This window comes from Manduca sexta, chromosome 19 (genome assembly GCF_014839805.1).
Source record: "Manduca sexta isolate Smith_Timp_Sample1 chromosome 19, JHU_Msex_v1.0, whole genome shotgun sequence".
NCBI classification, from domain to species: domain Eukaryota; kingdom Metazoa; phylum Arthropoda; class Insecta; order Lepidoptera; family Sphingidae; genus Manduca; species Manduca sexta.
The window spans coordinates 14,642,120-14,654,493 of record NC_051133.1 but is presented as its reverse complement, the minus strand read 5'-3'; the positions used below and the strand labels follow the sequence as shown (position 1 = coordinate 14,654,493).

Here is a 12,374-nt window from a genome sequence, read left to right as displayed (position 1 = left end):
TGATACAATACATTTGACTATGAACGCCAGATGAAAGAAGTTTCGATATCATGATATTCATAGATTTTTTATTTTGTTTGCAATCTTATCATATCAAAGTCTCTTTTGAGATACAATTAAATCATGGCTAATATGATTTTATTCATTATTACAACGTAGTATCATTTGTATCTTTTAAAACACTATTAGTTTGTTAAACTTCTTGAGAACACACACTCATGACTTTCATCGCGAAACGGGTAGGCAGAAGCACAACTGGTACACCCACTTTCCGCCGTTCGTATACCTTCCCATGATGTGATAGAGGGCTATCGCCATATCAGGCACAAGTTTCAGACTCCGGGCTAATACTACGTAGAAAAACCCAATATAACTTTGCTCGCCCCGGATATCGAACCTGAACCTTAGCACTGCAGAAGTACCGTAATACAACTACACAACCGATGCAGTCTTTATTTTTAGAAATCTATCAAATTTGTGTATGTTCTTATAAATAGAAAAGTCATTTGTACTGTTCTCCGAAACATAATAGTGAGAAAATAATATATATTATAGAATAATTTTGTAACATCTAGAAAGCAAGATAAAAATAAAAAAAAACAATAATCAGCGAAGTCAGACTTTTATTAATAAAAAAAATACTTCATTTCCCCATTAATTTCTTTAGTCTTTTTTCGTATTTTGCATTGTTGATTTTTTGTGTGCCTAAGACCATTTTGAAAACCAGTTAATTCAATTTCATCGTGTATACCTATTGTATAAATATATTGTAACGTTAAAAGAAAAAACAAGTCTATCAGATAATTCACATTTATTTCATTGCAAACACTACTAATATAAAACATATTTATGAACAGATTTAAAACCAAGCAAATCAGTGATTTTATTGCTAAAATAATTGGCAGTACCATTTACACTATTATTTACGTCAATTCAAATGATGTGGCCATACACTTTATTTACTTAGAGAAGTGGAACGAGCAGTCCAAAATGTCACAAATATGTCTAGGCTCGAAGGACCAAACATCTCGATACCCTAATTAGGGAACTAGGTTGTTTATATGAAGCACAAACCGATTATTTCTCGCGAAACGACAATGTCAAGTAATTCACACACTCGAGGGAATCAACTACTGTCACATCATACAACCTCTTAGAAAATTAGGAACTTAAACATGATGCTCAGATCCAACATTACGGCAGAGTAGTTTCATAAAAAAAAATATTTTAAATCATAAGCAAGGAACTTTAAAGTTCTTATTCCATTGACAAGACAGCATATAAAATATTGCTGCACTGCCAGTTTCTACTATGCATTAACAGTGAGAGGACCATTTATAAATGCAGTCTTTAGTTAAGTATAATGCCTGACATGTTACTTGAGATCCGTCACTGTTAAAAAATGTGGAAAAAATCCTATTTGCCACATTTATTAAAACACAACATCATGCATTTATCTCCGAACGGGTATGCAGAGACGTAATCAGGGCACCCACTTTTCGCAAGTGTGTTCCATCCCATGATGTGATAGCCATATCGGGCACAAATTCAGGTCTCCGGGCTGATACTGAGCGGAAAACCCCTAATATCACTTTGCCCGCCCCGGGATTCGAACCCTGGACCTCAAAGCGCTGCCTTACCGCGCATGCAGTACAACTACGCCACGTTATTTTCATCTCTATATTCTAAAAAGTTTCTGTCCAAGGGTAGTACACTTATAGAACACTGATCTAAGTCTTATTTATTACCAATGCTCCAGAAAAGAGGACTAAGCTTAAACCAACAAATCATTACTTAAATGACACTTTGTTAGACCTGAATTCATACACCTAGTTAGCGCACACTGCGGAAAAGTAGTCCAATACATTTTCATCATTCCAAATATACCAAGTGTAATTCGCAGTGCGCGGTAACTTTTAGAAAAATAAATACTACAAACATTGATTGTCTAAGACCGAATTTTTCAATGATCAGATAAAATTTATTCACTGGAAAAAGTGCAACACAAACGAAATTAAAATGACAGTTGTGTGTATCAAAGTTGTCAATTTGTTTTACTTTTATGTATAGTCAGGTTACAACTTATTTAATGATAACGTTAATCTGACGTTTGAAAAATTTGTCCATAAGGTAATGAATAACACGTAAGACGTTTTCAAAGCGCAAACTATAATCCAATTTCTATTTAATTCCAACAATGATTCTCGAAACATACAAGTCTACAATTACAGTGAGGATATGCGGAAAAAACTCTGTGGTAAATTTTCGCAAAATCAATCCGTATGAAATCGTATGGTAGAGCGCACAATGCAAAAAATATACGAACGGTAGTAACGGTAATATTGTTATGTTGGAAAATCCGCACCACACCAATTTTTTCACAAGCTACTACTATATACCCGAAAAATTAAACACCCTATATAATCAATATCTTAACAATATATTTACAAACTTAAATTATTTTATGTACAATAATGCACCCTTTATTTAAAGCGCAAAAAAATATTAGTTCCTACAACTTATCACATTTTTTTTACAAAACCATTTTATTAAGTATAATATCATTTTATTTATTAAGTATAATATCATTTTAAGAATTATTTTCGATACATAATATGTGTGAATAAAACACTGATATTTTAAGTTCTGAAAAGTTTTATATACATCAGCATAAAATGATAAATATAAATTACGAATCTTTTGTCTCAATATAGTAAGATTGCAGATAAAAAAAAGTACTTGTACTAAGGTTTAAAATAATTCTGTACGCAAATGAACCTGTTAAATCTTGTTGGGATTTGTACAGGCAGAGGCTAAAATATATCAGATTGTTTTCAAAGATGCATGCAATACATACCACTGGTCATCCACTATTACGGACTCACCTTTAAAAATCAAACAATTCCACGATCTCCGAAAATGCGATTTCGCTGCAATATTTTCAACTCACACACACATACACAACTTCACGCATTTATCCCCGAAGGGGTATGCAGAGGCACAACCAAGGCACCCACTTTTTGCCAAGTGTGTTCTGTCCCATAGTGTGATAGGGGGCGAGCCTATAGCCATATCGAGCACAAATTCCAGACTCCGGGCTAATACTGACCAGGAAATCCCAAATATCACTTTGCCCGACCTTGGATTCGAACCCAGGACCTCAGGGCGCTGTCGTACCGCGCATGCAGTATAACTACGCCACGTTATTTTCATCTCTATATTCTAAAAAGTTTCTGTCCAAGGGTAATACACTTATAGAACACTGATCTAAGTCTTATTTATTACCAAAGCGCCATATAAGAGGACTAAGCTTAAACCAACAAATCATTACTTAATTTGTATGCAATTATTAAATAAGTGCATCCATGATTTAGTGAGGTTACTATCCCATACAATATAACATTGAATCCTTATTTTTAAAAAATTCTACCAAATGATCTTCACGACAGCACATTTAGAATACCTATTGAAGATATTTACAAGTTCCTTATTTCTACATATTTGGATGACAAAACATACACCTATCAATCAGACACGAATGGTCAAAATTCCCCAAATAGACCTTGTCACTAGAGATACTATCAAAATTATGAAGGTCAATAATATTCTTATTTCAAACCCGAAATACGCGACGTTTTTTAATCTTGTAACTGACGCTAAGCAACTGAAGATCGCCAACGTAAATTACGTCATAATGTTGCAAGGTCCTTTGGCGCACGTCTTAACTATTATCACCATTGTTAATAAACAATCAATTTTAAGCTTCAACCCAATACCGAGCATAAACCAATCAAAATTCGTCACTTGTAAGCATGTCAAATAAATTTTGTTCTGATTGGTTAATTTTTATGATGAATTTAATAAAGCCATTGACATGTTTATTGAAATCAACAGTCTATGGCAGTCACATTACCTTTATTATCGTTTCATATGATAAAAATAAAAACAATTGTAGGCAAATTGGCCTAAGCCTTTCTTTATCTAGGCTATTTTACTTAAATACTCCTATTTACATTCCCCTTGTATCATGAGTATTAAAAATTCACTAACAAGACAACACTGTGGTTGCTAACAAATACTAGAGCTGCCATGAGATTTTTCTAATACAGTAATTAATTGTACACCCAATACATTTATAGATGTTTTTTTACAGTTAAGTGTAATTATTGTAAAAAAGGTATGAAAGAACATTGTGACACAATATATCATTTATGAAGGATATAAATAATAGGATGATAGCATCTCTTTTACTAACAAACTTACATTTTTAAAACATTTTCGTATTATATATTGTGTTTTGAATTTAATTGAACATGAAATTTCTACTCCATATAACAAAGGCCCATTATGAGACAAAACGAAGCTAATGACACCTTTGGGAATAAGGGTGTGAATAAATGCAATATTAATTATATTTAAAAGAGCTTTCGCTATTCATTGGTTCTAGGAATACATGCTACAAATTGTTATAAATTTAATTTAGTCTGTGTTTTATTTTAAAATTAACTTTCCTTGTATGACACATTATGCACATTCTATGATTTTCCTAAAAATTTTTTGTACCATTTATAATCTACATCAAATCAAATCATAGTGCAGTTAACCGTTCACATTAAGATGATATTAAACATAATCAGTCTTACTTATTAACTTGTTTTACCGTTAACAGGTGGTTAGGTATGGCTTAAATAGCTATCAGAAACATCACCAGTTCCTAGTTTAAACCTTATTAAGAGGCAAGATAACAGGTTTTGACTTACAGCTGATCAAGTAAATTTGTGTTTTAACTAAACATAGCTTAGCATATTTTTTATAAGTAAGACTGAATACTATAATGACCCACTGATACTATAATTTGGTATTGGAAACATGAAATTCGCATATAGCTAAGCCAAATAATCCAAACCATAGTGAAATATCCTCTAAGTGTTGGTCATATTTGAGTTTGTTACCTTACAGTATCATTAGTACATATAAACATAAAAAGAAGTGATGTTTTCTCTGTTTTGTGTCCATGTTTATGGCCATGTAATTGGCTTCCGTTCTTTCTTAGGTGGAGGGCTGTCTGTAGCTGGTGTCGACTGGAACCAAAACATGAGTTTTTATGATGTTTATCTTTATTTTTGGTATGTAATGATAAAAAGATCTAATACATTGTAGCATAGATATATAATGAAGAGCATATTGTTTTAGGGGATGTGTACACATTTTAGTTTTGAGTATATTCTAGTTTAGAATAAAAAACAATAGCTCACCTCTAAACATATTTTCCTTTTGTTATTGTTGTCAATATCAATTGGGTCTGGGAAGGATACTTTGTGCTCTAGTTTAATCCTTTTCCCATGGCCTGCTAGGACTTCAGGACACGGTTTTAACCTGTCCGTATTCATTCGAGCCATTTTTTTGTGTTGATTGTTATTCATTAGAATAATATTTTTCACCGGCTCCGGACTCATCGGCCGGGCTTTGTTTAATATTTTTCCTCTGCCTGAATCTCTGTATTTCCTTTGCCCATAAGGCACACAATAGTTGTGGAATAAATCTAAAAGCTCGTCTCTTTGCATATTTTCAATGTTAGGAATCCGCAGTTGCCGCTAAAATGAAAATATTAGGTTATTTTTATGGCTTATTTATTTACAAACTGCCTTGAACTACGTTTTCCGCTACCTGCAGTATTATATGAATAAGTTGTTGATTATTTAAAAACTCCGGATGCAATAGCATCTCAAATGGTATAGCCATTATTTTAAGTATAAAACATCACAAACATAAAGATTACAAAAGGAAAACTATTTTTGGGAAAACTGCCGCCTTCGACAGCTGACACTTGACAGTTTGCAAACATTGATAGATCAGACAACACAGATAATAATCAGACTACAGATAATAAAATATGTTAACTTATAAATTCAAAGATCAACTTTAATACATTACATATTTATAAATAAAATCAATAAGCATACACGTATAAAAATGCAGAATCTAGAGTAAAACTTATCCAAATGTTCATTTTGTTGCGTTATGTGTTTTAAACCCGTCATTGTATCGTTTTATAATAGCAGTGTAGTGTGAAGTAGTGTAGTGTTGCTACTTATCAATAACGATTAAGATAGCAAGTAGTTATCTCATCCAAAAACTAAGTTAGTTATAATAATATTCGCTTACTTTTAATAATAAAATAAACACTTTTCATTTAAAGACTGTTTCTGTTATAATAATATACACAAACAAAAAATTAAACTTTAATAACGTATTTTTTATAAAATACGTTATTTTATTTTACCTGACTATTAAGTCCACCGACAATTTCTCGCGGCTTCACCTGCAGTAAAAGCCTTTCCCACTAAAAAAGTCACTAAAACATAATACGAAGCTAGCGCAATCTATTAAAAAATACATTATGTTTCGTAGGAATAAATCACAAAGATAATATAAAGTAGCCTATGTATTAATTTTATCCGTGTGTCAAATTTCGTTTATTTCAGTAAAAAAAAAAGATAAGATAAGCGAGGTTAGCTGTAAAACTAGTAGCTTTTACACCTCATTGACGTTAAAAAATAAATGTAATCTATTTTTACAAATAGAATATTTTTTACAATCAGACACTTTGTAATAAACTGTAAGATTAATAAAAAATTATTAATATTTTTCTATTCATATTTTAAAAAAAATATGTTTTCTATACGAACACTTAAATTATTGATAACGTTACAAAAGTAGCTATTATAAGAATAGTTGAGAATTCATTAATTTGTTATACGTTTTTAACGAGCAGCACTAAGTCTGCAGTTCTCTAGTTGGCTGTGGTCGCTGTCACAGATCGGTGCTATTTGTCATTTATCTGCTTCGATTGTTTGCTTTTACTGTTTCCTAACGTTTTATTTTTTTACTCGAAGGAATTAAATTCAAAATAAGTTACACTAAATTTAGATCTTCACATAGTTTAGTTACCTCGACCTGTGTGATTAATTTAATAAATTTAGCATTTCTTTGTCGCTGAGCGTTAAATTTTATTTTTCCAGTTACCCTAAATAAAATTTTGTTTTATAATAATAAACACGGTGATAGTGCGCTGTCGCGACATATAACGTAGTTCAAATGATAATTGCCGGTTCAGTATCGATGAGAGAACTTGGTGTGTGCGCGCGGACTCGGTGGGATGATGTTGTTATTCGGCGCCTTGGCGATCGGGATGATCACGGGGCTGAACGTCACCACCGAGGTGCCGCCGAGCACTGAACTCGCGGAGCCTAGCACAACGGAGACGGGGGAGATGGGCCTGCTGGAGACGACGCGGCTGTCGGGCCCCACGAGCGACCTGGTGAACGTGACCGCGCACGAGCGGCCCTCGATGTGGGACTTGTACTTGCACCACTGCCCCAAGTGGCGGCCGATGAACCACGTGTTCTTCCAAGTGGCGAACGTGTTGTTCCTGCTTTCGTTCCTGGCGCCGCACACGCCGAGCGGGCTGCTGTGGCTGCGTGTGGCCCTGATGCTGGCGTGCGCCTTCTCCGGCATGTGGGCGTGGAGCGTCGAGTGCTACCTGGACGCCGTGCTGTGGAACAGTGCTTTCATACTGATCAACTTTGTATATTTCTCAGTGCAGTTCTATCTCATGAGACCTATTAAGTTCCACAAGGATATTGAGGAGGTGAGTTTGTTTTCAACTAACTTGATTTATTTATTCTGAAATCAATAGTAGACAAATTTTCCTATATGTTGTAAAGCATGGCTATTCTGTAAGGGACAAAACTTCTCTCAAATTATTATTTTAATGAATCGCTTGCTTCAACCTTTACGGTATTTTTTTTTTATTAAACTAAAATTCGCCTTTATCGTAGGTAATAAAATCTCAAGCAAAAACTGAACCAATATTTTTTTTAAAGACATGAAAGCACTCATTATACATCCATTCGTGAAAATATACAACTTTATTGACCCTAAATTTTAATTATGCCTACAACAATATAATTACTTGTACATTGTATAAAGATTCAGAAACATTAAAATATGGTCTACTTGAAAGTTTACTCATTTAGATCCTTGTAAACATGTAAATGAAAGTCAAAACTGGATCTTTAAACAGAGTAACATTTTCCACTTCATAAAAAAAGTAAACACATATTCATCATGTGAAAAACAAAAGGGAAATTATATTTGCTTTAATTGATAAGCACAGGTGTATTATGTAGAATGATGTCTTTATAAAACATGATAATTTTCATTATGTTGGCAATATTGCACTATTAGGTATAATTTTTTGTAGATATTTAAATATATTTAATGCCTACCATCCTTTCGTGTTAATATCATAATGATTAGTATGTTACAGACACTGCATAATTTTTCTTTAAGTTTTTTTTTATATTCTTTTTATTGTTTAATACGGGAGATTTAAGTCTCAAAGGTCATATAATTATAAATTTCTATGCATTTGATAAGAGCTGACAAGCTTATCATAATAAGTTGTGTTATCAGTTATCAAACACATTATGTGGTCTATTTACTTCATAAACACCCATAACACGCTCTGAGTATAAACAAACATATACTCACTTTTTTATAACAAATAATCTATGGTGAAATTGATGTATTGTAATGTAAAAATAAAAAAAATAAAAAAATCTCTTGCATATGATTGTTAGATGTTTTTGTAATAATACAAAGGTCAAAGTATTTGTGCCTTGGGGGAGTGTGAGCGTCGGGGGAAGGAAACTGCTCCTCCCTCTGGCTTCAACACAATTACACATGTTACTATGTACATACTTATATACATTTGTTGAATATTATTATTATTGGAACTACCCCTTCCAGATCAAATTTAGATATTTCCCCCTCTCACTTGAAACCTGGCTACGCCCATGCAGCCAGTAATGTGGAAAGTGTCATAAATATTGAAAAACATGATTACTTAAACTTTACTATATAGAACAGACCTTTAATGTTTATAAGTAAGTTGTGTGTTTTGATTTTTTGACTTTGAATGTATATTCTATAAATTAGTACAGCATCATTAACTAATGGCATAATTTTACACAAACAATAAGTGATGGAACATAATTATGTGCTGATGAGGTGTTTATAATACATTAGGAATGTATTATTATTTGTATTATTAGATATTTAACAAAAGAAACTCTTAAATGATCATATAATTTTGGTAAATATTATTTTAGTCTAATAAAAAGCCTGATAATAGCAGTCTAAAATTAAAAGGTACACCCTGAAAAAAATCATAGAGTAATAGTTTTCCAGAAGAACATAAAAAATCCTTTATCATGATCAGTGCATAGTTTTCAGACCCAACACCCAACTGCAAGTTATTTGAAAAATTTGACGTCTTACGTTGGTACCAAGGGTATTTATTGCCGTATCAGTGATACAGAGCTCCCGAGCTTTAGGGAGCCACCCACATTAAACTAAGTGCGCGCCCAAAAGTTCATAATTCCCCGAAAGGCCTCTTACAAAATTGATATAGAGCCCTATGGCATGCAACGCCACTGGCTAGTACTCAAATTTTAGTTCCATTATTATACTTATCTATAATTACAAACTTCCACTGCACCCGCGTTAGTCCAACAATACAATTATCTATAGCAATTAGTAATGACGTAGCTGAAAGTGTTCCTGTAAGTGAAAGAATTTGCATACTCAGAGCAATTGTTCAGTTTGACGCGTTTAATCGAACAAATCTGATATTTTTTTATTAAAATGAACGAGACGAGTTTATAGATGCACCTACCTTGTTTATCTCTGCACCACCCTAAGGTCGATTGATAGAAAATGCCTTTGGCATTAAGTCCGCCTATATACTTATGTGTATATAAAGTGTATAAATAAATAAATATAAATGATGGTAAGCGACCGCCCATAAACTATAGTAACAGTTTCAGAACTTCATTTACAAGACACTGCTTGGCATTGCACTGCACTCGTCACCCTGATAGATAAGTTATCATATTATGGAGTAATTACGCTGATTGTCCATAACAATGCTAAATAACTTACATAAATATATTATACGAAGATGTTTCACCTCGAAACGTTTGCTCATTCGTGTAACTCTTGCATATTTTAAATAATTTAAATATTGACATTGAAAAGTATCCTTGTAGCTCGCAAGTCGTGATTTTTTACTATCTCGGAGCAAACATGTAACGTACCGTACTGATAGCGTTGATAATGCTCTCTGATTAATTTATTACCGTTACGAATGGTGTAATTAGTGTCGCGTCTTATCAAGCACGCGGAATGATGCTAATTACCGACGATTTATTTATATAGAAATTAGCTTTTGCTCGCGGCTTCGCCCGCGTGAATGAGTTTTCCGGAATACAGCTATATATTTTCCCGGTATAAAAAGTAGCCTATAACCTTCCCGGGGTTTTAAGCTATCTCCATACCATATTTCATAAAAATCCGTTCAGAAGATTTTGAGAAAATCGAAAACATACAGACAGACAAAAAAGGGGACTTTGTCTTATAACATGTATAGATGTTATAGAAAATTATTTTTGTTCAGTAAAACTGGCTTCGCTAGATCTTTATTTCTGGAATATAAGTACATTCTATATCATTCATGACAGTGGACCCGTCTGTTTATCGAAAATTATAATCAATCTACAGTTCCATAGTACTCTTATAAACGTTTTGGAAAACGCACCAACACCGTGCTATTATATTAGGATTCAGGATAGTCCATCCTCCTATCTATCCTAGATAAATGGATAATAGGAACATCTCGAACTAAACTATTACTCAACTCATACACGAGCTCTTTGGCTTACACACTAATTCGGAAACATCGAATAGACACACAATGTTGATATTATTGTACGTCATTACCACCGGTATTTTCTCTTATCACTGATGATGACAATTACATCTGATTCCTGCGTGTACACAAATATATTGCTAGATGAAAGTTTACACGTTCCCTACTCACGATCATGGAGTTGCTTCATGTCAGTTAATTACAGATAAAAAGCATGCTTACAGGTTCAGGTAAGCAAAAACATTTGCAGAAGTCAACATCCACGAGAAATTTTTCCCTTTAAAAAATCTTTGTCTGCAACTTGCAATATTGCCGCGAGTGTAAATGCATCTGGAAGTTCTTGCGTAATATATCGCAAGAAGTTACTGTTCTAAACTTAGCATTACTCTTAACTGTCGACAACTATAACTTGAGAATCGTGACTCATAGTTCATGTGTATCACGATAAAGATTCTGGGTGTACAAAAAGACTATTGGCACATCGTCGTGACCTGTCTCATCCAAACATCGCAAGCTATGACATTTTTCCATATAACAATACGTAAATTGGCCTGTTTTCGTGGAAAAACAAGAAACCCACTGACACATATCCCGGTTTTCTAAATGTTTTCCCGAGCGCGGGGTGGGATGCGGGCCAAATTTCATCTCTCCCCACTACCCCGACGTCAAATACATACAAGCGATGTTACATGCACTGTTTGCCGAAATTGCATAAGTTTGAGCTTTCCCTTGGCGATGAATCATATCGGTTTAGGAAGTCGATAGACCTAGGTCGCGTGCGGCCGACGTGTGCAAACTACTGTTTAAGTTATGGGCGAATGGCGGTTAGAATTTTGAACTGGTATTAATTATGTGTTAATACGTCATTATAAAATTATTTCTGCAATAATTCTTTCCTTCAAAGTTTGTTTTAAAGTGATCGCTTTAAATGATAGAGCGCGTGTAGTCTTTTGGTGTGATTTTTCTAGTGGTGTAGGGTTCAGAGAGCAGTCAAAACGTCCAGCGTGTTATAACATATGAACAGTAACTGACAACGCCCTGACAACTCCGAAGCCCCGTTGATGGACTTGTGATCTGTCTGTTTCCCAGACACATTTCCACCGCAGTTTATATGCAGCTCTGTGTGGCTACACATAAATGAGAATTAAAAAAACTTGACTAAAACATACGTATATTGAAACATTTGCATGACTATCAAAATGTTCAATCTTGAAATCGTAACGTGCTTTTCGTATTAACGAATAAATTAACCTATATTTCTGTTACACTATAAGATGCCAAATAAATTCAATGAATGATTCCAATCCCTTTATTTATATCTTACTAAGAATAAACTAATTACCAATAAGTCACCAGGAAGGAAACGAATTAAATATAATTCTGATGATTCAATTTCGCTATCTGAAGATTATTTGATAAGCTATTATGATTTTTTATTAGAGTTGGCCGATATTCAACAATTATAACAAAGTTTATCTAAATTTTACTTATTTAACGATATAAACGATATCCATTGTACCTTGAGCTTTGGTGGATTAGAGTCTATTTGACGTTATCCGTATATTTCTGTGAACGTATTTCATAAAACAATTATACCAAT

At 33.5% G+C, this 12,374-nt stretch overlaps 1 protein-coding gene and 1 long non-coding RNA gene across 3 annotated transcripts in view; one reads left to right on the top strand and one right to left on the bottom strand.

Annotated features, from left to right (window-relative positions):
• Positions 1 to 794: 794 nt before the first annotated feature.
• On the bottom strand, positions 795 to 5,797 carry LOC115442062. The gene is made up of 3 exons (XR_005112627.1): positions 5,668 to 5,797; positions 5,256 to 5,594; positions 795 to 5,081 (listed from the first exon to the last, which is right to left on the bottom strand). It is a non-coding gene; the product is annotated as an uncharacterized LOC115442062 (long non-coding RNA).
• A 1,052-nt stretch (positions 5,798 to 6,849) lies between these two features.
• Positions 6,850 to 12,374, top strand: part of LOC115442032 (blood vessel epicardial substance) — a 54,638-nt gene continuing 49,113 nt past the window's right edge. Inside the window, exon 1 of one of the 2 annotated variants that reach the window (XR_003938514.2) lies at positions 6,850 to 7,651. Coding sequence is in view for 1 of the 2 variants with exons in the window: in XM_030166986.2 (XP_030022846.2) it covers positions 7,160 to 7,651 (492 nt within the window). In the remaining variant the exon portion in view is untranslated. The remainder of the gene's footprint in view (positions 7,652 to 12,374) is intronic. The other variant, XM_030166986.2, reaches the window with a different exon arrangement.